The 26,739-nt window shown below is 53.0% G+C and overlaps 8 protein-coding genes across 8 annotated transcripts; 5 read left to right on the forward strand and 3 right to left on the reverse strand.

Annotated features, from left to right (window-relative positions):
- Positions 1-2,449: 2,449 nt before the first annotated feature.
- On the forward strand, positions 2,450-3,799 carry CkaCkLH20_08246 (uncharacterized protein; the record flags this gene model as incomplete). Its single annotated transcript, XM_038890961.1, has 1 exon — positions 2,450-3,799. One exon carries the CDS (start codon positions 2,450-2,452, stop codon positions 3,797-3,799), a length of 1,350 nt encoding a protein of 449 aa, XP_038743724.1.
- A 633-nt stretch (positions 3,800-4,432) lies between these two features.
- Positions 4,433-7,998, reverse strand: CkaCkLH20_08247 (uncharacterized protein; the record flags this gene model as incomplete). The annotated part of the gene is made up of 9 exons (XM_038890962.1): positions 4,433-4,707; positions 4,798-5,130; positions 5,182-5,253; positions 5,311-5,463; positions 7,212-7,335; positions 7,390-7,541; positions 7,593-7,670; positions 7,727-7,882; positions 7,932-7,998. 9 exons carry the CDS (start codon positions 7,996-7,998, stop codon positions 4,433-4,435), a joined length of 1,410 nt encoding a protein of 469 aa, XP_038743725.1.
- Positions 7,999-9,087: 1,089 nt separating this feature from the next.
- CkaCkLH20_08248 (uncharacterized protein) lies at positions 9,088-11,023 on the forward strand (the record flags this gene model as incomplete). Its single annotated transcript, XM_038890963.1, has 3 exons — positions 9,088-9,253; positions 9,305-10,715; positions 10,768-11,023. The coding sequence occupies 3 exons, from the start codon at positions 9,088-9,090 to the stop codon at positions 11,021-11,023; spliced, it is 1,833 nt and encodes a 610-aa protein (XP_038743726.1).
- Positions 11,024-11,411: 388 nt separating this feature from the next.
- Positions 11,412-13,611, reverse strand: CkaCkLH20_08249 (kinesin family protein; the record flags this gene model as incomplete). Its single annotated transcript, XM_038890964.1, has 2 exons — positions 11,412-13,345; positions 13,401-13,611. The coding sequence occupies 2 exons, from the start codon at positions 13,609-13,611 to the stop codon at positions 11,412-11,414; spliced, it is 2,145 nt and encodes a 714-aa protein (XP_038743727.1).
- A 532-nt stretch (positions 13,612-14,143) lies between these two features.
- CkaCkLH20_08250 (altered inheritance 24) lies at positions 14,144-15,409 on the forward strand (the record flags this gene model as incomplete). The annotated part of the gene is made up of 3 exons (XM_038890965.1): positions 14,144-14,330; positions 14,395-14,513; positions 14,564-15,409. 3 exons carry the CDS (start codon positions 14,144-14,146, stop codon positions 15,407-15,409), a joined length of 1,152 nt encoding a protein of 383 aa, XP_038743728.1.
- Positions 15,410-17,151: 1,742 nt separating this feature from the next.
- On the forward strand, positions 17,152-18,703 carry CkaCkLH20_08251 (major facilitator superfamily transporter; the record flags this gene model as incomplete). The annotated part of the gene is made up of 2 exons (XM_038890966.1): positions 17,152-17,652; positions 17,702-18,703. 2 exons carry the CDS (start codon positions 17,152-17,154, stop codon positions 18,701-18,703), a joined length of 1,503 nt encoding a protein of 500 aa, XP_038743729.1.
- A 1,088-nt stretch (positions 18,704-19,791) lies between these two features.
- On the forward strand, positions 19,792-23,794 carry CkaCkLH20_08252 (MFS monocarboxylate; the record flags this gene model as incomplete). Its single annotated transcript, XM_038890967.1, has 8 exons — positions 19,792-19,993; positions 20,050-20,232; positions 20,290-21,204; positions 21,833-22,013; positions 22,081-22,999; positions 23,054-23,111; positions 23,168-23,614; positions 23,673-23,794. 8 exons carry the CDS (start codon positions 19,792-19,794, stop codon positions 23,792-23,794), a joined length of 3,027 nt encoding a protein of 1,008 aa, XP_038743730.1.
- A 187-nt stretch (positions 23,795-23,981) lies between these two features.
- Positions 23,982-26,557, reverse strand: CkaCkLH20_08253 (putative plant-like oligopeptide transporter; the record flags this gene model as incomplete). The annotated part of the gene is made up of 4 exons (XM_038890968.1): positions 23,982-24,141; positions 24,198-24,795; positions 24,848-25,734; positions 25,839-26,557. The coding sequence occupies 4 exons, from the start codon at positions 26,555-26,557 to the stop codon at positions 23,982-23,984; spliced, it is 2,364 nt and encodes a 787-aa protein (XP_038743731.1).
- Positions 26,558-26,739: the final 182 nt, after the last annotated feature.

Below are 26,739 nucleotides of genomic sequence, written 5' to 3' on the forward strand. Positions count from 1 at the left end.
CACTCATCATTTGCACAACGATTGCCTCGCCGATGAATCAGTTGCTGAGCTGTTGCGGATTTCCATGACTAACCAGGATGGAAATTGGTGTGTTGAACTGGTCTTCACATAATACATTAACGAATTTTAAGTGCTCGGTCTCGGGGCCACCAGACCTTGGGGTCATCGGAGAATCTCTCACCGAAGTGGCCCACTGTTCATGGCAATATGTATTACCGTACGCCGTTAAGCACCGTTTAATAGACTTTGATCTCTTGCAAATCCGGAAAGCTTGATAGTATTCTGCAGTCTTCCGGGAAAATAGTAGCGAAGAGGATTCTAAAGCCGTTTTCCCTGTCCTTGCGGGTTATGCTACTGACCTTGGAAGTTGACATTGGCCACATCGATGCTGAAAATCTCGCTCGCTGGTTGACCATCGTTCAGCACTCGGCCGAGTCACGTCCAGTCTTTTCGAGCCCTTTGAAAGGACTTGTCCAAACTAGCTACTCATTCCGCTGCCAAAGAACAACAGACGGACTTCTCAAAGGGCATGCTGAAACAGATCTGAAAGATAACCAGCTGGATAAGCAACCTGCGCATTACGCTTGGACCGCCTCGACATCCACGAGTGTTCAGGGTCCCATCGACCAGGTCTTGACTCAAGAAGCAACAGTGCGCCCGCAGAATAGATGGAAAGCGTTGGATCGTGCGCCCGAGAGGCGAAAACGAGTCTTCTGGGATAGACTTTGCACGATCTACGCGTTCATCTTGTCGTCCCGCAGCTGGCGAAGAGCTGACTTTGTCCCAAGTTGGAATTTTGCCGAGGGTCGTCAGCTTTCCAACTGGCTGGTTTCTCCCAACTCATGCGGCGAGACGTGCGCCTAAACTGGATGCTCGGAACCGAAGAAAGGATGAATGGTTGCTTTTCCGTCAGTCAGTGACGTTATCCAGTTGAGCAAGTTGAATACCAAGGTTTCCGTTCTCTGCCCAGATGCTGTTTCCCCTCGTTTTTGCCAAGCGGCGCATTCTTGGTGTTTCTTGATTCAATCTATTTTATTCACTTGCCAAGCACCCCAGCCATGCCCCAACGTCATTGTTCTAGCGCGATTGCCCAGACATAGCCCCCAAGAAAAGATTCACGTGCCATAGCCGCCGATCGAGACGGCGCCGACGGGTTTCTCCCGCCGCGGCGGGTGCTAGTGCCCGTCGAGCACGTTCGGCGGCTCGCCGGACGGCCCCAAGAGTCAGTGCCATCCTTGATAACCTGACATATATGTCACAGCTGGCCGAATAGGAACTCTAATTTTATTCGCGCAGATTATTGTTGATTCAAGAGAGAGTGTGGCAGGGCGCCGCTCTCGAGTCGTGGAGCTCAAACCCGCCAAGACTCCGCGAGGCTCTCAGATTGACCGTTTTGGACAGCCTCTTCCATAGTTGGAGTCTGATTGCGCCCTCACGGTGTTTCTGAGCTAGACACTATCAATCTCTTGGCCCTCGTCTCTCTTTACCTTCAACAGGACAACCCCCCACTTGAGGCTTTGGTCTTGGCGGAACTGGTCTTGGCAGGCTGTTGTTTTTAGAAGAAGAGTCACGAAGTTGTCACGAAGTACGTCGGACTAACAATATGCTCAAGGAACCTAACAACTAAACAACGGCGGTCTTGGATACATTCCGAAGCCCGCAAGCGGCCCGCCAACACCGCGTGGGAATTGCCTCTATCGTAATTGCGGCAACTCGGTTAGAGTATCACCCCAGTCCCCGTCTTCCGCGTCGTTTCCCGGTGGACCACAATTCAAAAGAAGGTTCGGAGGGACATATTGGTGTTGCATAGCTAGGAAACCGGTCAACGAACTGGAGGAAAGGCTCGGCGGAGCTCTCCCGCTCAGCAGGAAGGCCCTGTCGCCCATCCAATGGTTGCCAGCTTTCCAGAGTTGTGGTAAAGGCAATGTCCGCCAAGTCGGATCGGCATCTTGACATGCAAATGGCCGCTGAGTCGACATATCACACGCGAGAGGTTTCCTACAAACCTTAAAATAAGAAATCGACAATGCGCATGATTGCTTGTCCCAAAAGGGAGGGGCAGGTTGAACCGAGACATCTCATCTAGATCTGACAAGCCTCCCCGCCCCCGCGCAAGAACCCCGACATGAGTCGAACGCGCGGATGCACTTGGCGTGGCTAAGGCGCGTCTTGGCAAGGTTGACTATTTTTGAAGCATCCTATTTCTTTCGCGAGAGACAAGTAGATATAAGCTTCGTTGGTTGTCACCCGGTGTCTTTGACTTCATTCGTCTCTTCTCAACTTGTCGTGCATGTACATGAACCACACCGCCAACATGTTGTTCTCACAAAGAAGCGCCTGCGACCGTTGCCGAGCTCTTAAGAGCCGTTGCTCCAGAGAATCCGGAGCAGCAAAGTGCGAGAGATGCCAACGCCTTCAGATCGACTGCTTCTACAGCCCTCCGCGACGTATGGGCCGGCCGGCGAAGAAGAGGTTAAGCCAGGACAACGTCAACGCAGCGGCAGCAGCAGCAGCAGCACCTTCATCGGGATACCGCCGCGCTTCAACAATGTCTAGCACGACCATCCAATCAACCCAGTCCGACATGGTTCCAACGCCAACCAACGAGGCGAACGAGTTTCAATATGGGCTGGGTATCATTCAGAGCCATCCTGCAGAGGATGCAACATGGGTGGAGAGCTTCGAAGATCCGTTGCTGGGGCTCTTGCAACACAACGACCATAAGATGGTTGCCGCCGAATGGATGGAACACGACTCCCTTGGATTCTTGGATCATCATGAAGAAGCCGTCATTCCCGAAACACATGCCCTGCCTTTAACACCCCCAACGACCATTGGCTCTCTTCCCAACGGCTCTGACGACGCATGGATGCAGAGCTGTGAACAGCCTCACGACTTTGGACACCCGGAATCCTTTGCCTGCGATACCCTCCCCTCATCCCCCGAGCCAAAGTCAACGGAACCTGCGACCCAGCGGCTTCTCGATTTGCAATCGCGCCTCTTTGCCCGCCACATGGCGAAGATACAGGAAATAGACGGTCTTTCAGCTCTGATCAACACGACAGTGCACTCAACCGAGACGCTCATTGAGATCGTTGAGGGCTTGCCTCAGCTGCGACCCAGCGTAGAGGGCCGAAGGTCTACCTCACCACTTTCATCATGGGGCGCCGGATCCGACCCTGCGGGCTTCAACGCTCCCGCTGCCACATATACAGCTTCGGATCCTCAACTACAACAGAACCCCAATTATGCGATCACCATTTCTCTCTTTATCACATGTTATCTTGTTCTTTTGGACTCTTACGACGAGCTGCTCTCGGCTCTCAGAGCGCGTTTGCAATGCTCTCGACAAAGCCAGGGACCCAGTCCGACCAGCGACATGGGCCTGGCGCAGCCTTTCTTCAATAACGCTCAGGGCGGAAACATCAACAAGTTCAACCTCGTCAGCTCCTTTGACTTGGACGTCAACTCTGTGGTTTTCCTCCTGTCACGAATGATGAAGCGATTGCACAAGTCCACGGAGAGTCGTTTCGTGGCTGTTTCTATAGAGAACCCCGCGTTCAACCACATGATGGGACAGAACCAGGGTGGAGGATACCCGGTCAGGCATGGATCTATCAGCTATGATTTCCAGGATGGCGCGAGCCAGGATACGGATGGGGTTTCGGAGCCGTCTTCGGGGGGGTCGCTCTCCCCGATGATGATGATGGGGAACTACGCTCTGAGGGAAGTGAGCCAGAGACACCAAAGCGTGATGGAGTCGCTCCGTGTCATTAGATGGCTCGCCGATGAATTATGACATAGTATGCAGCAATGAAAACAAGATTTTTTTGCACAAATCAAACCAGACGCGCGTCACTTCGGGCATCACCGCCAAACATGACTTGTACGAGTCGTTCTGACTTCTGCGTCCGAGCTTTCGTGACTCGGTGGAAGGGTTGCAACCATCATCGCATTGTTTTCCGACTGGATATCTGTGAGAAATACCAGCCTTCGGCAATCCTTGATGCGAATCATCCCATGATGAGATGATGTGAGGTAAATCTGATTGTCTTATTTTCCTATTGCCCGCAACATGCCGCGGCTATTCTTAGTATGCACACTGGGAAGGAATTTCAAACATTTCGGATTTCATCCCATCTTTCCGGATGGCTCCTCGGCCAATGCAGAATCAGAGTCTCCAATGAAAGCCACAGAGGTCTCACGATCCGCCTAATAATATCGCATTGTTTTCACTTCGGAGAATTTATCGGGCCCCAGTTGCTGTATCATCTGGTTTGTGTGAGTTCGTATGTTGGCACTGGATCAAGGCCCGAGTATCTATAAGCAAGTATCGTGGCTCACTTGGAAGAGCGAACCAAAAGACCATCTCGGTCTCGGTTTAGAAAAAGGGCTGATTTGGTCAAAATTCAGCTAATGCTTCTACGTAGCCCTATCCATCAGTGCTGTCAGAGTCAGATTCATCAGAGGGCGACTCAAATAAGTCGTCCTCCGATACATCCTCTGCCGGCCGTTTCGATTGCCCAGCAGGCGTTAGTCCACGCCATCTGGTTTTTGACCACCAAGCCATGTCCGCAAATACACGATAATTGTCTGGATTTGTGCTAATCCGCTGCCAATCGCCTGTCTTTGTAAGAGATATAGTACCAGTCATCTTGTAAGCATCTGGTGTTTCCTGATCCCTGATCTTGGTGTCCTTGTCCCTCCCTAGAGTTCCATTAGATCAGTGCTCAACGATCAGGCTAAAGATGGAAATCCTGAGCCAAAAGCTGATAAGGAAATCTGGTGGAAACTTACAATCCTTTTTCGTGGAGGCTGTGGAACGATCAAGCAAGTGGAACATTTCGTGCAGAAGATAGCCACCACGGTTGGCTACGTCATCCGCATTTGCGGATGTCCCAGGCGTCCTTTCACCTGCATCTTTCCCGAAGTCGGCAATGATGTCCTCGCGAAGATCCCATATAGCGTCGCAAAGAACAATTTTGTAGATGCCCAAGTCTATTGCTTCGTTGGCTATTTCGGGGCTTGATGGTTGGAACGTTTGCGCTACGACCTTTTTCTGGGTTACTGGGTCAATGCAGATTCCATGACCGACGCCTGGCTTTTGAGGGTCCGGAGATTGTGGTGGTCCTTTTACAGGTCAGCAGGAAAGTCGTTGATGCTTGGGCATGCCCGTCTTACGGCCAGTGAAGATTACTTGCGGGACGCCGTTCTTATTTTTGGAGCTTTTGGCATACCACACACCGGCACCATCTATTCGAAGTCATTACTGGTTCCGGGCATTTTTTTGCAGATATTCCAAAAACTTACAAAGTGACTGGAAGTCGGAGTCGCTGCCGTCAACTTGGCCAATGTCCCGAAGGTTTCTCGTGAACGTCAGGTCAGTGCCACACAAGATGTAGTTTTTGTCGGCAGGCATATCCGTCCCATCATTCAGAGAATCCAGAATTCTAGTATAGTCATCTAACAGCGTCAGTAATACGTAAATTTACTTCCTTAAACCCTATTTACCTCTGACTGATGTTAGACGACGTTTACCCTCGGTCGTTAACTCCAGAGGGCCAATAAGGGGTGCTCTTTTCTCCATTTTGGCACCAAACATCAAGTCAGCAGCCTTTGCAACTTTCCAGGTCTGAGAATCCTCTGCGATACTGGTGTCGGCAAGCAGTACGTTGATCCAAGAAATGGCGTTTCCCGCCAAAAGTATAGCGTCGTTTTAAATTCTGTTCACATCACGACCGCTGCAATCGACAAGTCCAAAGCGGTCCGAGACTTCAGCTGCCCAACAAAAGGGAGGGAAGACGAGTAAGCCCCCAAAAAGGGCCACCAGACAGAGTTGTTTCATGGCGCGGGTCGCAATGCAAGGGCCCCTGAGAACTCGCCGAGTTGACTAGGTGGTGAATGATAGGCAAGGTGTAACTATATGTGTTTAAAAGACGGTATCCCAGATAAGGAGACATAGGAGACCCGGTTCACCTCCATTGACTCACAGCTTTTGCTGGCAGATTCGTGAGTCTAGACATATTACTGAAAAACACTGAACCGGTCAAGTTACCGGATCTGGGCAATTGGCTTGCTTTGCCTCATGACAGCAGGCAGGAAGTGAGATATAGGTGCCATCACTTTCAGCTGTTTTAATTCCAGGCAGCAGCTCTAAGCAAAGGATTATGCAATATGATTTTTGGCCAGTCTTCATGTTTCCAACCATGGTAATTCTGCTAGATTCCGAGAGTTTTTTCACCCTTACGTCTGTTCTTTTTCTAGTCCGAGATCCTTTCAAGTCGCCCTTGTCTAATTTCAATCTCGACCATTCCAACACATTAGCTCCATGTGGAAGGGGCGAGACGCGTAGATCCAGCAGGAGCATACCACTCAGACAATGCCAAGGCTGTGGCCCCATGCCACCTTGCATATCGATGAAAATCTCCAGAATCTCTAGCTCTACTGTTTTGCGACTGCACGCAGAGAAGACAGAGGGCCTTCAACATAAGCAACGATTGCATCATTCTGTAGATGATAACCTGACAGCTGGGTATTTGTACTGGGAGAGAAATCACGGAAAAAAGCCATATGGGTTCACCCGGTGCGTGTGTATGATATTTGAGATACCGTGGCCTAAGTGAACATATGGCGCGAGGGTCAAACGGAATCACAGCAGTAGGCATTGCAGGGTTATAGCCATACACTCTTGCGGTTTCAAAAGCTTCAGCTGTTTACAGTCCTTTGAAAATTCCCCCAAGATATAGACGAGCTTCCCTTCATAGCAAGACGACCAAGACAGCAACCGACTGCCAAGGAAGCAAAAGATGAATGATTCCTTACGGTTTGGTGGCGTTAGGGAACACATGACTCATAATAGTACAGTATCAGAAAGATAGTAGTTACTAGAAGTAGATAAACAATGCCTACATGGTCAATTTACCCGTCAAGAGATTCTTCGGCCAGTGACTGGCTTCTAAGAAACATCTCCATGCCATCGCGTCTTAGACCACCACACCATGTCTGCAAATATCCTGTAGTTGTCTGGATTTGTGCTGGCATCAGGGCGATATTCCATTGCAAGTTTTACCGACTTGCTGAATAAGTAAGCTGTTTCTCCAGTATTAAGAGTTTTGTCGAGCCCTGTGACGAGGTCAGATCCAATATCTCCAGCGGATCAAATGTGCCGTGGAAAAAAAGCCATTTCAACCGTCTACGACTTGAGAACTCACATTTGTACTCATTCGGCACGTCAGTGTCGATCATGTGGAACATCTCGTGTAGAAGAACTCCGCCACGGTTCTTGATCAAGTCGGGATTCAAGGTGATCCCCTCGCTGGCGTCTTTTCCTTTGTCCTGTAGGATAGCTGGACGAAACCTTTCCTTATCCCAAACCACATCGCAAATTACAATCTTGCGAACGTTCTGGTCCATCGCGTCTCTGAGGATCTCCTCATTCGGGTCCGTTCTCAACGCCCGCGGATGAAACGTTTGTCCCGCGACGGTTTGCCCGGCATTACCCGCTCGTGTATCAAAACAAATAGGAGGACTGAAAGTTGGCACTTCACCTCTGTTAGCTGATGAAGAATGAACAAGGCAGAGAGAGAACTTACACGTAGTAAAGATTACCCTTACGGTGTCGGATCCCGGGGTCCTGGGCTGGCTGGCGTACCACACACCATTCGCACCATCTGATTTGAAAGGCGATGAGGTCAACTTAAGTCTCAAAAGTGTCTTCTGAACTTACACATCGCAGTAAAGTCTTGTTCAGGTGCACCTAAAGGTCCCAGATCCGCCATATTGGTCGTACGTGTCAGACTGGTGTCACCACAGACAAGAAAGCTGTCCGTAAGAGGCATTCCCTGACCAGTTTTCAGGGCATTGATCACCTTGACATACGCATCTACTGATTTTAGCATTATGCCTCACAAGTGGTCGTGCCGTATTCGCACCTCTGATAGCCTTGAGCCGTGCTTTGCCATCATCTCCGTTCAGTTCGGACTTTGTGATTCCAAACATGAAACGGAGATTATTCGCTGCGTTATTGCGTTCGGTATATCGAATAAAACTCCAGCCGGGGATCTTGTCTAGCCATTCAACTGCATTCTCCGCGAGGCGGATTGCGTCGTCGTAAAGGCCGTCAACATCACGATCATTGCATCCAACGAGTTGAAAACGTGCCCCTGCCCTGTCATTTACCGCAGATATAAAGGTCGGGAGAAGTAGGAGAACCCTCAAGAGGGTTGGGAAGTGGGAGAAACGCATCGAAAGTGTAGTGAGCGACGCTGAACGGGGACTTTGAATGACCACTGTGGACGCTTGATCAGAGAGAGGTCAAACAGAACCTCAGTGCCCTTCGACTAAACAGATAATGAGTTGACAGCCATCCCTGGACGGCGCTTGTAGAAATATTCTCTTCCAAGTACATGAAGACTATTTTTGGAAGTTTTGCTCCAAGGCAGCATTGAATACCCTGACCGATCAAAGATGGCGTGTATAATCACGCAACTTCAGGCTACAATAAATCCCCAGATCCGACAATCAGATCAATCTAGAACATTTCGGGGTGGCCCCAAAATAGATTCCATCATGCGCTTCATCTGCTCAGTTGGGCAACTCTTCCAGATTCTAGTGTGTTTGCGGCTCAGAAGACATCCAGACTCCCAGTTCGTTCCGTGTGACTGAGCTTTACAAGAAGTATTGAAAACTAGGAGCCCTTAATCGTGCTTGTCTACTGGGCCTGTGCCGTTGATGTGCGTACTTGGCATAAGCTTGATAACGTTGCGGCACGGAGATCCTGCAGGAACAGCGTCTCCATCGAGCTAAAGGAACTTTCCTCATGCGGAGATTTGTTCAAAAGAAGTAATTTATCAGAAAGCCCCGAGGCACGAAAGAATACGTGAGCTTCTAGAGACCATGAGAAACGTGATGCTCGTATTACAAGCAGCAATTCACCATCAACGGACATTGGCGGTAACCGTGCCGCAAAGCTTATACCCCAGGATTGCTGCCTGGCCGAGACGTAAATAGTATGATAATTGAAAGCAGAAAGTTGACAAGACCTTTGGATGTAGTATCAAAAGGTTAAAGTTCTCGAGACTCCAAGTCCTGAGTCTATCACCAGGGGACAATCTCAAGTGCTCAGGACCCCTCAACATGGGCAAGGCTTTCGGTTTTAGCTTCATTGCTTTGGCTTTTGCTACGGTGATCAGCCTATACATGCTCATCGTGGCCAGCCCAAAGTTCTCCAAGCCCATACCAGCTGAAGAATATGGTGAGAACCTCTGACATTCCACTCGCTTCTTATTGATCTAACACACGTCAGAGCTGTTCGAAAGATCGAGCGATGAGTTCCCAGGAGACATCTGGGAGCGACAAGTTGACGACGACTGTGATGATGACGATGACGATGGCGGAGGTGGCGGCGGTGGATCAGGAGAAATACATCCCAACCCAGGTCTCTGGTCGAGTGAGAGTCCAGCCGTATCATGTCTCGCTCCTTGCACGATTTACTGGCCTCCTCTGACGTTGAATCAACCACTCACTGTTTCCTGGCCCGCCATCACGACTTCCTTGTGGTCCCTCACCGGAACCGTATCCGTGCTGAAGACAACCACGATCACGATACCAATCTTCACGACTTCAGTCGTCAGCTTCTGGGGCGTGACAGTAACCGGAGGCGATCCAGTCGACACGTTCGTAACACCGGTCCAGAGCATCGTCCCGCCTCCCACAACTCTCGTCGTGGACAACACACTTGTCAGCGTCACCGAGACATACGTCCTCTCCGGCTCGGCAACAAGCTACACTATTCTCCCTCCGCCGGCGACGACCGGTGCTCCGCAAGTCACGACAATCACCATCCAGCCCCCTCCCACATACTCCATCGACATCTCAACCACCCCCAAGCCAGTCCACTACACGCAGAAGCCGCCCGGCGACGACATGTACTGCGCCTCCAACTGCGGCGAAAACGACTGCCGCTTCGGCTGCGGCGGCACCTGCGGCCCTTTCGGCTGCGAGGGATGTGGCATCTTCGGCTGCGGAGGCACGTCCTGCGGTCTCGGCGGTTGCTCAGGCGGCTGTCCCATTCTCGGATGTCCAGGCGGCCTCGGCGGAGGGGGAGGCGGCGGCGGCGGTCCTCCTCCGGGCGACCCTCCGGGCGAATGCAACGGCAACCAATGCGAATGCGACTCGCAGAAGACGGTCGGAACATCCTGCGGCGTAGGATGTCCGGTCACCGTCGTGCCGTGGACGACGATCGAGGACCCGGACGACTGCACGAGCAGCTGCCAGACGACGCCGACGTCCTGCGGCGGCACGGAGACGACGTCGACCACGAGCAGCACCGAGACCATCACCTACCCCGGCCCCTGCACGGCGTTGGACTATAACCCGTGGTCCATCCAGGATCCTGCCGCGGCCGTGGTGACGGAGGTCTGGAGCTACATCGAGTCGGTGTACGCGGCTGAGGAGACCGAGATCATCACGACGTCCGGGCCGAGTATCACCACGACGCCGATTACAACTACGGCCCACCAGGATCCCCCGGGCCCGATTACCACGACGGCGCATGAGGACCCCGCGCCCGAGCCCGAGCCGCCGAAGGAGACCCCGACCGTGTCGTATGACTGTAAGGGAAGCGGTCTCTGCGGGTCGACGGTGAATATGCTGAAGTACTGCGACCACGCCGTCAACTACTTACGACGTGGCGAGAACTTCGTTTACACGACGGAGTAAGTATCCCTTGCAACCACCGAGTGCGTCTTGGGCTGACGTGTGCTTCAGGAAGGACAAGCTTAATGGCAACTGCTGGTCCGATTGGGCTGGCAATGGCTGCGGCGTCTTCATCGCGGGGACGCCGGATGACAAGTATACCGACGCCGAGTACTGTGAGATCACCGGCGACGACATGTGGTGGGCTTACCAAGATATCCGCGCCGATGATGGGGGCAACTGTGACAAGTGTGGATCGAAGCATTTCGGGAATGGGTGCAGAGTGACCATCAACTACGTAACGGGATGTGCCAACCATGAGAGCTAGTATGTTGGTTGTTCTTCAAGTAGTCATGAGAAACCAATTCCTGGGTTAGAGTCCGTGAATGTATTAGCAAAGTACAAATTGGTGAGGACGACCTATTGACTCTGTGAACGAAGGGATGAACGCTGGCTAGGAGGGGAAATATGTAACTTGCCGGCTGAAACGAAGCACAGTCAACGAAAGGAAACCGAGACGAGGGAGAAAACAGCAGTAGTATTATAGACCAACAAGCCAGTTCGAGTCTGGTGTTCGAGGCAGTACTCGCACAATATGCAACATTCTAAAAGCAACCTGTTTTTCAAGGCCACCGCGGCCTGCATGCTAAACTCCATAAACACCATGCCAATGCAAATGTCCCCCCGCGCCATGCTAGGATTGGATGGAACCCGCTCTAAACAGCGCCGACGAGGCCGTCATAAGCACGATCAACGGTACGACCACCCATTCCAGGGATGGTCCTCAGCTGCGCCAAAGATTCGATGTTTCCACTCTCTTCTTCTGGCATCGCGTCAAGATAGTCGACGAGGTCCTGTGCCTTCTTCGAGCCAAATCCGTGGAGGCCCTTGATCTGGATGAGATCGCGAGAGTTGACGATGTCCAGAAGAGACTGGGAGCGAGGGGTGACAGGGCCACTCGGCGCAGGGAAGACCAGCTTAGGAGGCTTTGTCGACTTGGCCTTTCGGCTCTTCGACTTGGTGGACACATCAACGAAGCTCATATCTTCGTCGGCCTCGGCATGCTGGAACTCGTCGTCACTATCGTACGCGACCCTTCTGCGCTTCTTCTCGTGTCTGTCTCGGGTTGCCGGGGACACCGCCGTCTCACCGGCATATCCGTTTCCAACCTTCAACCGCAGCTTCTCAATCTTGCCCAGAAGCTTGGCCTGCCCAGGGAAGAACGGGAGAGCTAGCTCGTACATCTTGAGGGCGGCCAGGTCATCGCCCCGCTCCTTCGCCTGTCTAGCGGCCAGCAGGTAGCGAAGGCCCTCAGACCGGCTGTCGTCTCGATCCCGTTCCTCGTTCTCTATTCGGCGCTCAAGTGCCTCCAACCGACGCTGGACAGCTTCGTTGACATCAGGATGGGCCAGTGCCGCGGAAGGCTCTGACTCCTTGTTTTCTCTGGACTTTAGGATCTCGCTGACCTTCTTCTCCACCAAGGCCTCCAGCTGCTCGGCAGAGATGGAGAGCTTTTGCTGCGCTGGCTGGGTAGACTGACTCGGGCGAGCAAGCTTCGAGATCTTAGACGTCGCCGCCTCACGCTCCACCACAACTGCCGGCTTACGGATCTGGGTAGTGTTGGCGGTAGGGCGAGCAGGAGCAGCAGCCGGCTTGCTGCGATCCGCAAAGACGTTGAATGCCTTGACCGGGCGGGTGACGTCCTTTTCCTTCTCCTTCTCCTTGGCCGCAATCGTGCCGCTGTGAATGTTATGAGCATTAGCCAAGGGGCGAAGGGGTTGACGGTGAGCAAGAGTAGAGCTGCCGGAGTTGGTGCGAGGGACCTGCTTGAAGACGACTTCGTTCTCGATTTCGCGAACCTCGATCCGCTTCGCCCGAGAACTGACGTTCAGACTGCTGAGGGTGTCCAGGTGGTAGCTGCGAATAGGTGCGAGGTTCAGAATCATGATCGTGATGCCGTTGTTCTGCCCCAAGCTCAGAATGCGGGTCATCTTCGACTCGCGGTAGGGGATGCGTTTGTCTCCACGGGAGATGGCGTCGATACACTGGGACAAGACGAAAAGACTCTTGTTGATGGCCGCAGACTCGATGAGTCTTTCCTTGCCGTTGTCGGTCCGGCGGTTGTCTTCTGAACCAGCAAGATCAATGGCCGAGGCGGTGCTCTCACGGATGGTGTCTCCCGTCGTTTGGGTTACCTTGACCCTGAGAATGGCGTGGCTTCGACTACTGTGGGCGTTGAGCTTCGTGGCAGCGGTGACGCGGTTGTTGTTGGCTTCAATATAGAGCTTCGAGAAGTCCTGGAGGTCCTCGCAAGCGCGTTCTGAAAGCCCCACCACCATAGTCTTGCCATCCTTCTCTCGGAGGGGGAGGCCAGAGGCACTGCGTTTCTCGGGCGGTTCGAATAGGTCGAAGACCTTGTCGTTGTAAATTTCGTAGTATGACAGGGCAACGTCAACAGTCGTCTCGCCCCCTGAATCCTTGGTAATCTTCTTGCCTCGACGATAGACTCCGCTCAGCAGGCGTGGGATGACACCTCGATCGGCCAGCTTCAAGCCGCCTCGCATGGTGTGTGTCTTGCCTGTTCCAGTGACTCCATAGGCGAAAATGGTGACATCGAGGCCTTGGAAGAGAGCTTTCAAGTGGGGCGCGACTGTTGGAGTTAGTAAAAGCAACGCGTGGTCTCGACATTGGCGTTTCTCGCGTACCCTCTGCGGTGAAGAGCTCCTCCTGCGACGTCGGTTGGTCATAGACACTGTTGAAGGCGAAGGAGAACTCCTCGGATTCATTCTTCGGGTTGGGTATCTTCACAAGCGTGGCGTGCTTGCCTTCCTCGGTACTGTCTGCACTAACGATCGTGTCCTTGTCGAGCTCCTTGTCGAGGAGAGGACGAATTCGGGCGACCACACGAACCGACATCGTGGGCCAGACCTTGCAAATTGACTCGATCGACGGTGGCAGCAGCCGAGGGAAGCGTTCAGAGAGAGCAGACAGCCGTACGCGGAGGACAGGCGTGTCGTCGTTCGTTCGTTCGTTCCGTCGAGACGCGAACTCGGGAAATTAGAGAAGAGATTTGGTGATCCAGGAAGTTGCCTAAGGTATCGAGGTTTAAGATGTTGTGCAAGGAATATGCAAAGAGTCGGTCTGAGACCCTGTCAACAGGGGGCGCGTCATAATTCGTTCCTCGAGTTGCTGGGGTGACGGCGCTAGTGAAATTAAGCGAGGTGACATAAGCAAACCATGATCAGTGCGCAAGCTCAAATCGTTAGGTAAGCAGACAAGAAATGAGTACGTACCGCGGGTCGGAACATCAGGAATCTCCGGTCGAGCTCCGATTTTTCGCCGTGGCCCGGGCGGCATCACCAATTCCTGATGGCAGCAGCGACCGGGAGCTGCTTCTGGAGCTTCGAGGTCACGATTCAACGACCGACGTCATCATCTTCTCCCCCCAATGTCCGCCATGCGCGCCCAAATGTCCTTGTTGTGGACGGCACGCGGTGCGCGACTGGGCCTGAAGCCTTCCTTCGTCTGCAGGCAGTGCAGGAGCATCCAGATCAGCGCGGCGCCCACGACAGAAGCTCCGAAGGTTGGCGGGGATGTTTTTGGAGCTCGTGGAACTGGCTTGAGGGACTCGGCAGGTATGGACATCCTGCCAATGGGTACAGTTATTTCGGTGTGTTATGCTAACGTAAAGCTTTACAGATGCCCGTTTCGAGGTCCTTGGTTCGCCGCACTCCCTCCTCTCCGTCACCTTGTCGCCTTCGCAGCAGCTCTACACTAGAAGAGGCACTTTGGTTGCAGTAGCGGGCAAGGCTGAAAATGTAGGCAACCGCAATAATTGCGATGGTCACTGTCCTAACAGCTTGTCCAGGCCCAATCCACGCTTTCGATTCTTTCTCCCTTCACACGAGCATTCCTCGGTGTTCCTTTCCTCTACCAGCGCATTTCCTCTTCGACGCCTCTGACGGCACTCATCTCGACCAAGTCTCCCACAACCACCTTCTCCGTTCTCCATCTCGATGGTACGACCGACTACATGGTCACTCAGCGCAATGCGCTCCTGGCATGGACTGGCCATACGCTGTCCGTATCTCCCCGCATAAACCGCGGTCTGTCGGTCGCCCACTGGGGAAGCACCCACCTCACAGGCCGCGGTCTCGCCGCTCTGGCGTCTCCCGGCCAGATCTACGAGCTTAACCTCGCCGAGGGCGAAGAGTTCGTCGCTCATCCTTCGCACGTGGTTGCCTACACCGTCTCGCGCAACCCGCCCCTGCCCTTCCGCCTCAAGTCGAACATCCTGCGATTCCAGGTGCCAAGCATCACTGGCCTCCTCCCCGAAACCGAGTTCATGAAGAACATGCGCCATACGAGCACCTACAAGACCCTCGCCCGCTGGCTTTTCACTCTGCGCACAACGCTGCGCCGCACTATCTGGGGTGACAGGCTGTTCCTACAGTTCCGCGGACCAACAACTCTTCTGATGTCTAGCAGGGGTGTCAGAGTGGCAGACTCTCTTACCAACAACGAAGTCAACGAAATCGCAGATGCCCCAGCTGGCGTTGTCCCCGAGGCCATCGAGCTGACGACGAAGCCCAAGATCGAGGCAAAGACGACATCAGCCGAACAAGGCGCTTCCGCGATCCACGTCGCCAGTATCAGCCGCGATGGCAAGGCCAGTTTTGAAGATACCAAAGACCTGAAGGAGTTTGTCAGGTGAGGGCGGAATTAGAAACAGAACATGGCGTGGCTACGCCTCAAAAAAGCTTGAAATGACAATCAAGAACCACGGCCGCCAGGCTGACAAATGTACATCTACTGTGTAATAGAACAAACCGGGCTTCTTCTACACCAGTGACGCGGCCCGCTGCAAACGCGAATTGCGGGCGTTCGAACCATACTCAGTAGACGGGATATGTCAGCACGGACGCCCGTTCCGAGGCGGACGCTATTGCGGATGCTATTTGATGACTCTGATATTCAATCTCGGAAATACACCAGTTCTCGATATCCGACCAAAGACAGGTCAAGGTCAGCTCGCTCAAGTCCAAACGCGTGGTCGTTGCGTCGAAAGAAGCTTGAATGACGCTTGTCAGTCACCACGTGGAAGCATGATGCTAGCTAGGCAGTCAGAGCCACAAGGGGCTGGTATTATCGATGTCTTTGAGTGTTGACATCCTAGCTCGATCTCCGAGTCGAACACCGAGCACACTTCCGAGGCAATAACCGCACTTGATTGGACAGATACTCAAGTGTCATCCCATTATTCTGGTTCGGGGCTCGCGTTTTCATCCCAACGCCGAGAAAAAGGGACCAGCCGTTCCCCCACACGGAAGAGAGCTCCGGTACAAGGGGGTCCTCGGGCTCGGGTGAGATCTAACCATTGTTGGGGCACACAGATTCTGGTCCATCAATCAGTTTTCGATGCCATTTTCGCAGCTTCGCATTTCACTGGCTATGCGGTGCCGAGACAACAAGCTGACAGCAGAAGACTTCTTTCGCCATTGGATAGCTGACCGACTTGGTGTGCGCTAAGATACACCAGGCAGTTCACGTTCAGTTGCAGAATGGCATTAGTCTTGGAGCGAAAGAACCCAGCAACACCGTCTCCAACTTCTGCTCGTGTCAGCGTGTGCCTCTCTCTCCACACCCATTTCTGCCGGAAGACGAAGCACACGCGCCCAACAGACCGGCGTCCACTCGCTCTGAATCATGGTCCAACTACGAACAAGATAATTGTTCGTCGCCCGGCCACTCGGGATGGAACTCAGAAGTAACGGATATCCAACTCGGCAAATACCTACCTTAGGTGCCAGCGCCTCAGCTAGCTTATCCCCGGGGACGTGGATTCGGCCCCTCCTCCCCAGATTTGGGGTGGGAAGCGGACCCAGAATTGCGTCGATCCAGCAGGGCATGGCGTTTAAAACCGAGCATGGGTTTGTCGGAGGGCTGCCTTGGTGTTTTTTTCCTTTCTCCGAGCCTAGTAAGAATACCACGTTAAGAGCGAGAACAACGCGAGCATCCAATCTCATCGTCTCTGGCTTCCATTAATAATGCTCTCATTCCTTCGACTGAGCCGCATCACTGGGGTTGCTTTGCATCCGCATCAAGTGACGTCTTTACAGCAGCTTCCGAGATAAGAAGACGGCTGGCTGCAATCTGCGCTCAACGATCAGTTCAATCTCTGCCAAACAAGCCAACAAACGAGCCGTCTCGACACTAAGAAAGACGACTTCGCCCCACCGCCAACCTGGATCACCTGCAGCAAGGGTACTTTGTTCCAGAAAAGCTCGCCAAAGAATAAACAAAAGGGGTCCCTAAAGGCAAAAGTACAATTGTACTCCTGCTCATCGTCCCTTGACGGTCTCCAAGGTTTTTGCCTGAGAGAACATCAAAACAGTTCAAATACAGACAAAGACGCAAAAAGAATAGAAACATAAATACCACCGATACAACCTCAAGATGCGCGTCAACGACGCCATCTCCACGTCGTCCAACTCGTCGACAGTCATGGAGACCAACCCCGCAAACACATTATCTCCAGAAAAGACGGAGCGCTCACCCTACGAGACCTCCACCCGCCAGTCAATGGAGCGAATCCCATCACAGCAGCGCGAGACGGAAGCAAACATCTACCCGGAACCAGCAAACGTCGCCGAGGCCGACATCGAAAAGGGCGGCTTGGCGTCCGAGAAGCCACAATCCGATGCCAAGGACCGCGATGCAGCCGCTCCCGCCGGCCCACCGGGCATGAACCCCGCCGACTTCCCGGACGGCGGCACGCAGGCCTGGCTGGTCGTGTTCGGCGGGTGGTGCGCGCTGTTCTGCACTTTCGGACTCATCAATTGCGTTGGGCTGTTCAACGCGTATTATCTCGATGGTCCATTGAGGGAGTATCCGTCCTCGACCGTGTCGTGGATCACCAGTTTGCAGGTGTGGACCATGACTTTCATGGGTGCTCTGGTATGTCTCCTCACTTCCAGCTCACAATGCCGCCGCTAACAAGTCGCAGTTCGGTCGCTTGTACGACTCATACGGCCCGCGGTACCTCCTCTACGGCGGCACCATCGTGTACGTCTTCGGCCTGATGATGACCTCCCTGTCGACGGAGTACTACCAGTTCATCCTGGCGCAAAGCATAGTCTCCTCGATCGGATCCAGCGCCGCCTTCAACGCCTGCATGGCCTCCGTCGTGTCCTGGTTCTTCCGCCGCAGGGGTGCCGCGCTCGGCATCATGGTCTCTGGATCGTCCGTCGGTGGTGTGGTCCTGCCCATCATGATGTCCAAGATGATTGAACAGGTCGGATTCCCCTGGGCCATCCGCACCGTCGCCTTCCTCTTCCTCTTCCTACTGGGCATCGCGTGCTTGACGGTCAAGTCCCGTCTGCCCCCGCAACCGAGGCCGTTCGTCTTAAAAGAGTATATCGACGGCCTGCGCCAACCATCCTTCGCCGTCACTATCATCGCCCTGTTCCTCTTCTTCTGGGGCATGTTCCTCCCCTTCAACTTCGTCATCCTGCAGGCGAGAGCGCAGGGCATGGACGAGAACCTGGTGATCTACCTCCTCCCCATCATGAACGCCGTCAGCATCCTCGGCCGCATCGTGCCCGGCATCGTCGCCGACAAATGGGGTCGCTACAACGTCATGATCCTCATCACCTTCATCAGCGCCCTCTTCTGCCTCGCGCTCTGGATCCCGGGCAAGAGCAACGCCTCCATCATCGTCTTCCTGGTCATCTTCGGCTTCTCGTCGGGAGGCTTCATCTCGCTCGCTCCCGCGCTCATCGCGCAGATTTCGGACATCAGACAGATCGGCATCCGCACCGGGACGGCCTTCGCCGTCCAGTCTTTCGGCGCGTTGACTGGAAGCCCCATCGCGGGCGCTATCGTGTCGGCCCAGGGCGGGAGTTACCTTGGTCTGCAGCTGTTCTGTGGCTTTACCATGCTTGCGGCGGTGGGTGTGTTCATCGCGGCGCGGACCATCCAGGTTGGCTTCAAGCTCAAGGTTGTGTGATTGAATTCGGGTTCGTCTGAGGAGCTTGAGTTTATTGAGTGGAGGGGCCTGAGCGGCCGGTCCCGGGCAGACCCACACGGGTCCTGGATATGGGGCCGAGTGACCGGCGGTCGACTCATCTTAGAGATGGAGCATTGAGACATTGATGGCTTGAGTCAAAAGATGCATGAAGTCCCTTGGGGCAGGTTCGCGGGAGTTGATATATGATACCAGACATACAAGCGTTCGGGGCGACCTCGAAAACATAGATGAACATGACTGATTATATTCTTCCTTCCACTTCCAGCGCAGTCCATCTTATAGATATCATATGTGAGCCCAGCATATCAGACGGAGTTCCCCACTAGGCTCCGGAGCGACGGAAACAAGATACCACCAAGGTGTCAGCTGCTGATTAACATGCATCGTGTAAGCCAGTTCTTGTGAATGAATGTAAGTGAGCCCACCTTCCTCTCTCATATGAATTACCTGTGACGATAATCTATTCACTAGGAATCTCATTTGAGCTCTCGCTTATCATGTATAAAGTTACTACTGGACCTTCCAGTAGTTCTCACAGAAGTAAACTCAGTTGGCTGCAGGCGGAACCCAAGGTTTATGTGAGATGATGCGCGCCGTCAAAATGAACGAGCGACTCTTAAGCCTTCGATTGACAGAGGCTCTGATCAAAGTTATGGGATTATTACCTACAGATTCTATGGTTTTGTCCACACATGGAAGAAACCTCTCAAGGGATGGACGGGGAAATACCGAGATAATCTGGCTGAAATTACTTTCGAAAAGACCACCAAGTACAGCTCAGCTATGCTCCAAAGTTGCAAGGCACGTATTCGATTGAGCTATTGAGTAAGTCTTTCGATCATATTACCGTATTACAATCGCTAGCAAATGCCAAGGCTGACCCGCCGCATGTCATGAGAGCAACTTAGATCTCACACTAAGCAGCTAGATAGGATCACCGGAGCAGACAGGTTAGCCTCGGCTGCAGCAGGCCCTATGATATTCCCCGCAGACACCGCGGGCAATGCCCATAAAACAACGCGTCTACAACATTCCATGGAGAACAAAACATCGTCAAGCCAAACGAAATGTCAACTCCGTCAAACCTGGAGTCAATCGAATTGGCGACGTCGTCCGCGAGATCGACTAGAACCGATGGAGAAGACAGCATCGATCCGAACAGCTCGACCGAGTTTCATGGCATCCAACACCAGCTTGAGCCTGCCGACCGGGGATTCGCGGCATGGAAGCTCCTTTTGACAGCGTTCGTGTTTGAAGCTCTGCTATGGGGTGAGCATTCAAACTATCCCAGTCAATTATTGAATTTCTCACTGTCCAAATTCTAGGGTTCCCTCTATCGTTTGGTGTCTTTCAGAACTACTACTCCAAACAGCCTGCTTTTGCTAGCAACAGATACATCCCGGTGGTGGGAAGTGTCGCCTCTGGTATCAGCTATCTGGGCGCCCCTGCTGTTACGCCGTTGATCAAACGATATCAGCGATTTCAGACGCAGATGATCTGGGCTGGTTGTAAGTTCAGGCTCCCTGCTTCGAACATGTTTGCGACACTCTGCTAACGAAGTACAGGGTTTATCTGTATAGGCGGTGTTGTCCTTGCTTCTTTCTGCACAACCGTTGAGACTTTGATTCTCACTCAGGGTGTCGCCTACGGTGTAGGCTTTCTGATCTTTTACTATCCCATCCTGACCATGGTCAACGAATACTGGATCACACGGCGCGGCATGGCCTACGGTGTACTCTGTAGTTCATCTGGAGTCTCAGGGGCCGTCTTTCCCTTTGCCATTGAGGCCTTGCTGGATAAATACGGATATCAGACCACACTACGGGCCATTGCCGTCAGTCTGTTCGTCTTGACGGGACCGTTGATCCCGTTCCTCAAAGGTCGCTTGCCGCCTTCGGTGCACAGCGCATCCACAAGAATGGACTGGAGTTTCCTACGCGACGTTCTCTTTTGGTTGTACTCGATCTCGAACTTGGGTCAGGGTCTTGGGTACTTCTTTCCATCCCTGTGGCTTCCGTCCTATGCGGCATCAATCGGACTCAGCGGGAGAGAAGGGGCCCTCCTTCTAGCCTTGATGAGTATCTCCCAGGTGGCTGGCCAACTCACCTTTGGGCTACTTTCCGACCGGAAGGTATCTCTTGAAGGTCTGGCTATCGTCTCGACCGTCATCTCAGCAACATCGGCATTCGCGCTGTGGGGTCTGGCTCATAATTTGTCCCTTCTGATAGTCTTTGCCTTGGTGTACGGATTCTTCGCAGCTGGATTCACGGCGATGTGGGCTAGGATGACTACGGCAGTAAGCACCGATTCGACGGCTGTGCCCATGATCTTTGGTCTTTTCAACTTTGGCAAGGGGGTTGGTAATGTGCTGGCTGGGCCGATCAGCGGTAACTTGCTTTTCCATATAACATCTGCGGAGAGCTATGGTTTGCTCAAGTACAAGGGAGTCGTCGTCTTCACGGGGTCGTGCATGGTATTCAGTACCGTTGCCATCAGCCTGCGATACCTGAAGCCATGTTGGCCTCGGGGTGGATGATACGGGCTTGCTTACTATTCTTGCATATTTGTCTGCATGCATAGCATAGAGGCTCGGATAAGAATACAATTAGGACGAAGGCTGTGGCGGTAAACCACCCCAAGAAGGGCTAGGTTGCTGTTGTTTTAAGTGACTTAGTGAAGCCTCTATTTACAGAAAAGTTGATAGAAACGCTAGTTCCATCTCTTGAGATAGGCGTCCGGGTTTTGCCTGAATGGGAATAGTCCGTAATACCATTCACTTCTTTCATACTATGTGACTATGTAACTCCAAGAGACAAAGGGATATGATACAAAATGAACAATGGAAAGAGCGCGAAGTTCCGACTTAGCGGCTTGAGGCGTTGCGGCGCACGCTGTGTTGGTTGGGAGGAGACCACGATACGAATACGGGCGTTTGCCAGTACACAGAGTCAAAGTTGACATTATTGGAGAGTTCTTAATTAAACAACCGAAACGAAATTGCATACGAAGTAACAGTGATCCACCACAATCAATGAGAATTTGATGGGACAGAGTCAATTCACGCCAAGAGGCGACACAGTCCCTGCTATCCCGTCGGAGTGCTATCAGCGCCCCTTGAATACCGCCCGTTCGACTACAACCAGGTGAGCATTTTGAGGGGGGATCGAGCGAAAAAGTTCGGTTGCCGGCGGGAGGGCGGGAGGCCGTTGCCGCTGTGCTTTATGGAAGCCAAGCGGTTCACCTACAGGGATGCCCTGGGCGCCACAAATGAGACGAACGATGGCTCAGTGTTTGTAGGATCTTTAAGATCACGGTGTTTCCGTTCAGTAGTGTTTACCTGACTGATCGGCTCGCAGCGCGAAAGTTATCCCAGCCAACACCCAGACACATCGACTCGACACCATGAAGCCTCACGAGTGCTCGCCTGGCACCCAAGTCATACCCCTGGAGCCCAAGGACCAGTGGAAGCCCATTGACGAGATCCGCTCCCTGGTATTCTTCGTCCTTCGGCATTCTGTGAATGAGGAAAAGTTGCGAAGCTCTTTGGATGACCTCATTCGCAACCATCTCCCCATACTCGGAGCACGTGTACGGTCAGCTGGGAAAGGCAGTGGTTTGGCCTATCATGTGCCTGCAGGGTTCCCCTCGGATAAGCCTTTGTTCGGATGGTCAAGCCGCTCTGTGCCTACAACATTCGCCGCCAGTCAGCTTTTACCGTCCTCAAAAACGGAAAGCATAGAGAAAGTTACGTGGGGCAAGTCAGTCGTTGAGTTGGAGGAAGAGTGGACGCCCGCAAGTTGGCCAAGGTCGCGTCTCGACGACGGCCCCGATACCCCCACGCTTTTGGTGCATCTAACTCACTACGAAGATGACACTGTTGTCAGCACAAACTTGCCTCATGCGGTGGTAGATCAGATGGGCTACGCCAGTTTTGTGCGAGCATGGCTGCAGCTCGCCACTGGTAGTCAACCTCCAGAGTTTCTGGAACTGAAGCCAGGAGCTCTCGATGGCGCAAGAGACCTTTCCAAGAAACAATTGCGGCAAAAGGGGACATACAGGTTGAAGACTCGCGACGAACGGATACGCATCCTGCTTGGGTTTATCCCGGAGCTGATCAGGGAGCCAGCACAAGACGAGAGCCGCCGTCTCTTGATTCTTCCAGAGACTCTTATCACCAAGTTGCGAAACAAGCACCAAGAAACCATTGATGCCAAATACGGCCCAAAACATGCGAGGTTGACAAATGGAGACGTCATTTCGGCACTTCTACTGAAGGTAAGAGTACTCAGTCACTCAGCCTCGAGGAATACAATCTAACACACGCAATAGCTTGGTCATCTGCATCGCAAAAAGCCGAAGATGTTTACGCTAAGCGCTGCTGTCAATGGTATGTCTTGATAACGCAGTAAGTCTTGGTATAAGAAGCTCATTGTTTGGTCGCAGCCCGGGGACGTCATCCAGCACTCCCAGCCGGTAAATCCTATCTACACAACGCAATCGTGTACAGTGTGGCCCGCATGCCCATCTCTCGAGACACCCCAGTCTACGAAATCGCCCGCCAGAACCGCTTAGCGGTCATCGAGGCCCTGAAGCCCGAGAGCGTTGACAGAGCTTTGGCGGTCAGCCGCGAGATGTATCACGGCGGCATCGGGGCTCATATCTGCGAGCCTGGAGAGTTCAGTTTCTCCGTGACGAACTGGTCATCAGCCTGGCATGGTATTGATTTCTCGAAGCTCTCGATGGGCGACTTCTCTACGAGTAGCTCCGGAGAGAATAGTGATACGGCGGCGGATGAGTCAAAAGATTCCGTATCACTGCCGCCTGCGGCAGGAACCGCCCCGCTCGTGTTGGGACATGCGCTCATGCGAAATAAGCGTGTAGTGACGAGGTGTAAGTCTGATATGATGCGCTGCCGACATGTGCTGGATTGCTAATTCAGGGTGTACAGTCAATACACAGATTATGAGCAAGGCCGAAGGCGGTTATTGGTGTGACTTCACGTTGACCATCAAGAATGTGGCCCTCGTGGATAAGCTGTTGCAGACGGATCCGTCATTAGAAACGATTTGAGGGATGGCCAATACCTACGAACGGTCTGAGAAAATACCGCAGTTGAAGAAAGGAAAGCATCTGCTTATAGGCAGGCTAAAGACACTATACGTTCTCCAACAAAGGCTTTTATTAATGTAGACTTTCAGACTGGGGTATTGAATAAGAATTATATGTGATGTTATCCGTTCGGCGTGCTCCAGATACTCTAGCTCAGAGCAAAGCACCGCTCAGAGCTGGCAGCATCATTTCCCCACCAATTTGGCATCGTCACAATCTTGCCTGCGCCGAAGAACAGGAAGGTCAACAGCATGTTGAAGTTGAAGCCTGCGTCGAAGGCCGCAGCCAAGATGTAGTTCCATCGAGCCCTGTTAAGAAGCGTTAGCACCTGTGTCGGCTCAAATTCCCGCCGGATGTCACTTACCAGAGATCATATCTGTAGCGGTAGGCCCAGAACATGACAACAAAACCTCCAATGAATTGACTGAAATATCCGGTGCTGATGTTGCCGTAGAAGCTGGCCATTGTCGAGAAGAAGATGGTCGAATTCCAGAGCTGAAATTTGGCACGAGGGAAGAACCGGTGCAGCGCAAAGATGAGAAGAGGCGTGAAGGCTCCAACCAGAAATCCGTAGGGGAGTACTTTGTAGATATGCTGCTGAAACAAACGGCGCGGGCCGATGAGGACGTACTGAACACCCATCGTCAAGTTGGATGTGAGTGACTGGGCCGTCCACTGATGGGCAGGATCCTCCTTGGCACCAGTGAGGTAGTCGAACTTGGTGTCTAGTACCCAGCGAACGACGGCGTAGTTGATGGGAACACCAAGGAAGCTGCCGAAGACTTGGGAAAAGAAGACAGTCTTGGGTGGAAGGTGCATGTAGTGGCCAATCTTCATGTCTTGAAGGTTCAGCTGGGCTCGATACCAAGCGTTACCGGCAATGGCACCATACGCGGAAGCACCAGTCGGGTTCTTGAAACCGCTGACCGAGTTGACCATGAGTCCGTACAAGAGCTCGTTGACTGATGAATGTTAGCATGCGCGGTCTTCTATTTGGATTCACATTAAACTCACCAGTGCCGATAGCGAGCTGGAAGTTGCTCAAGGCATAAAGGTAGCCCAAGGGGACGACGAGGAAGGCTCCAGTTCCAATAGCGACAAAGTATGTCCACACAGGAATGAACATGTTTCCAGTTGCAGTGATGGTGACCAGGGAGACGAAAGAAGCTGCGAACAAGGCAAGGAACCACCACAGAGGCACCTCCTTGTAGGAACGTTGCAAGATGCTGAGCTGGTCGTTGTACTGAGCACTGATCTCGGACCCATTCTTGGTACGCTCTCGCAGCTTCTGCAGGCTGCCCTTAATCGTCTTGTATCCAAACAGACCAGCCCAAACAATGGCCGAAGTATACGCAGCGTAATCCATGAACATGGTCCAAAGAACGTGAGTACTGACGAAAGGAGGTCCCAGCTCCTGGTACGCCGTCTCATTGAACGATACATCCGCAGTAAGGAGTGAAGTGATGGGATAAGAAGTGCCGTTCTCAAGGAACAGACGGTTCGACATGAGATGCTTGTTCCATTCGCCGAGGTGTCCGAACTTGGCGGCCGGAATCAGAATCCAGACGCTGCAGACGAAACCGAGGAACATGACAACTTGGGTCCACCAGGGGGTGAGAAACAGGTTGGCGTTGCTCGAAATGTTGGACCAGTCAAGGGAAAGGTTCAAGAAACCCATGCCGCCAAAGCCCGCGCCGACAAAGTTGGCGACTTCGTTGTTGGGGGCGACCCAGCAGAGGAAGGCCAGCGAGCCCAACATCGGGAAGACATACTCGGGCAGGAACTGCCACAAGGTCATACCGCCGAGAGCGAGGAAGAAGATTCTCGCTTGCTTGCGAGAAGAGGCAGTCGGGTTTTCGCGTTGCTTCTTTTGGGTTTCGAAGAGAGCGGTTTGGCAGAGACTGGAAAGATGTCAGCTCAGATTCAATGCAGAAGGTGGGTCCATGGAGTTGACCAAAGTGAGGTTATTCCCACTCTGAATCCCAACTATGCGAGAACAACTTACGCAGTAAACCACGGAAACTGAGGATCGTAAATCAGAAACTGTCGAGCCAGCGCTGCGAATGAGTATCCCGTCCACACAATACCCCACATGAAGAAAATCGCCGCAGCCGGGTGGATTCGCGAGTTGAAGTAGAGCTCTGCCATCGCAACAGGGGTGTAACCAAGGTTGTAGGTCGCGCCTGATGCCGCCGAGATGGTGACGAGAACATGTTCCTTGACGCTGAAAGGACCGGGATTGAGGTTGAAGCCGTATCCAAAAGGCAGGTTGATCTGCCATGCGGGAAGAATCTTGGCAAGCCAAACTCCGGCGTAACTGGATGCGATCTGGACGAAGAATACAGAGTACGGCGCATAGGTCGTGCGGAAGTGGCTCATCATACTCAAAAACGCTCCGGGAATGACGAAAATGATGGTCAAGACGAAGTAGCGGAAGGTGAGCGTCGGCAACTCAGGATCGTCCGACAAACTCACGACGCGACGAACGTAAGGCGGGATATCCTTCAATCGCGGGTCATCTTCATCGAACGCGACTTCGGAGCCGTTGGCCTGCGTTGTGAACACGAAAGGCGGCTTCTCCATGTCGCCCTCGGTGTACGGCGCAGCGGGCTCACTGGACGTCTTTTCCGGGGTTCCATCGCGGGGAGAGTCAGCGGAAATAGCATCGTTACGGGTGTCCTTGGGCCCGGTGGCAACCGGTTGTTGTAGATTTGACGAAGACATGATGGTCGTTCAAGGGGCCGTTTGCCAAGAGTCTTGGAGAAGCACGCCAACGCGGGAGCCAAGTCGGCCAAGCCTGGGGGACAGTAGCTTCTCTTCCGAGAGCGACCCTGGCTGGTTCGTCCATCTTATATTGGGATAGGAACCTGTTCGTCCGCCGGACATGCAGACTTCTACTAGCTTCC

This window comes from Colletotrichum karsti, assembly GCF_011947395.1.
Source record: "Colletotrichum karsti strain CkLH20 chromosome Unknown Scaffold27, whole genome shotgun sequence".
In the NCBI taxonomy this organism is placed as follows: Eukaryota; Fungi; Ascomycota; class Sordariomycetes; order Glomerellales; family Glomerellaceae; genus Colletotrichum; species Colletotrichum karsti.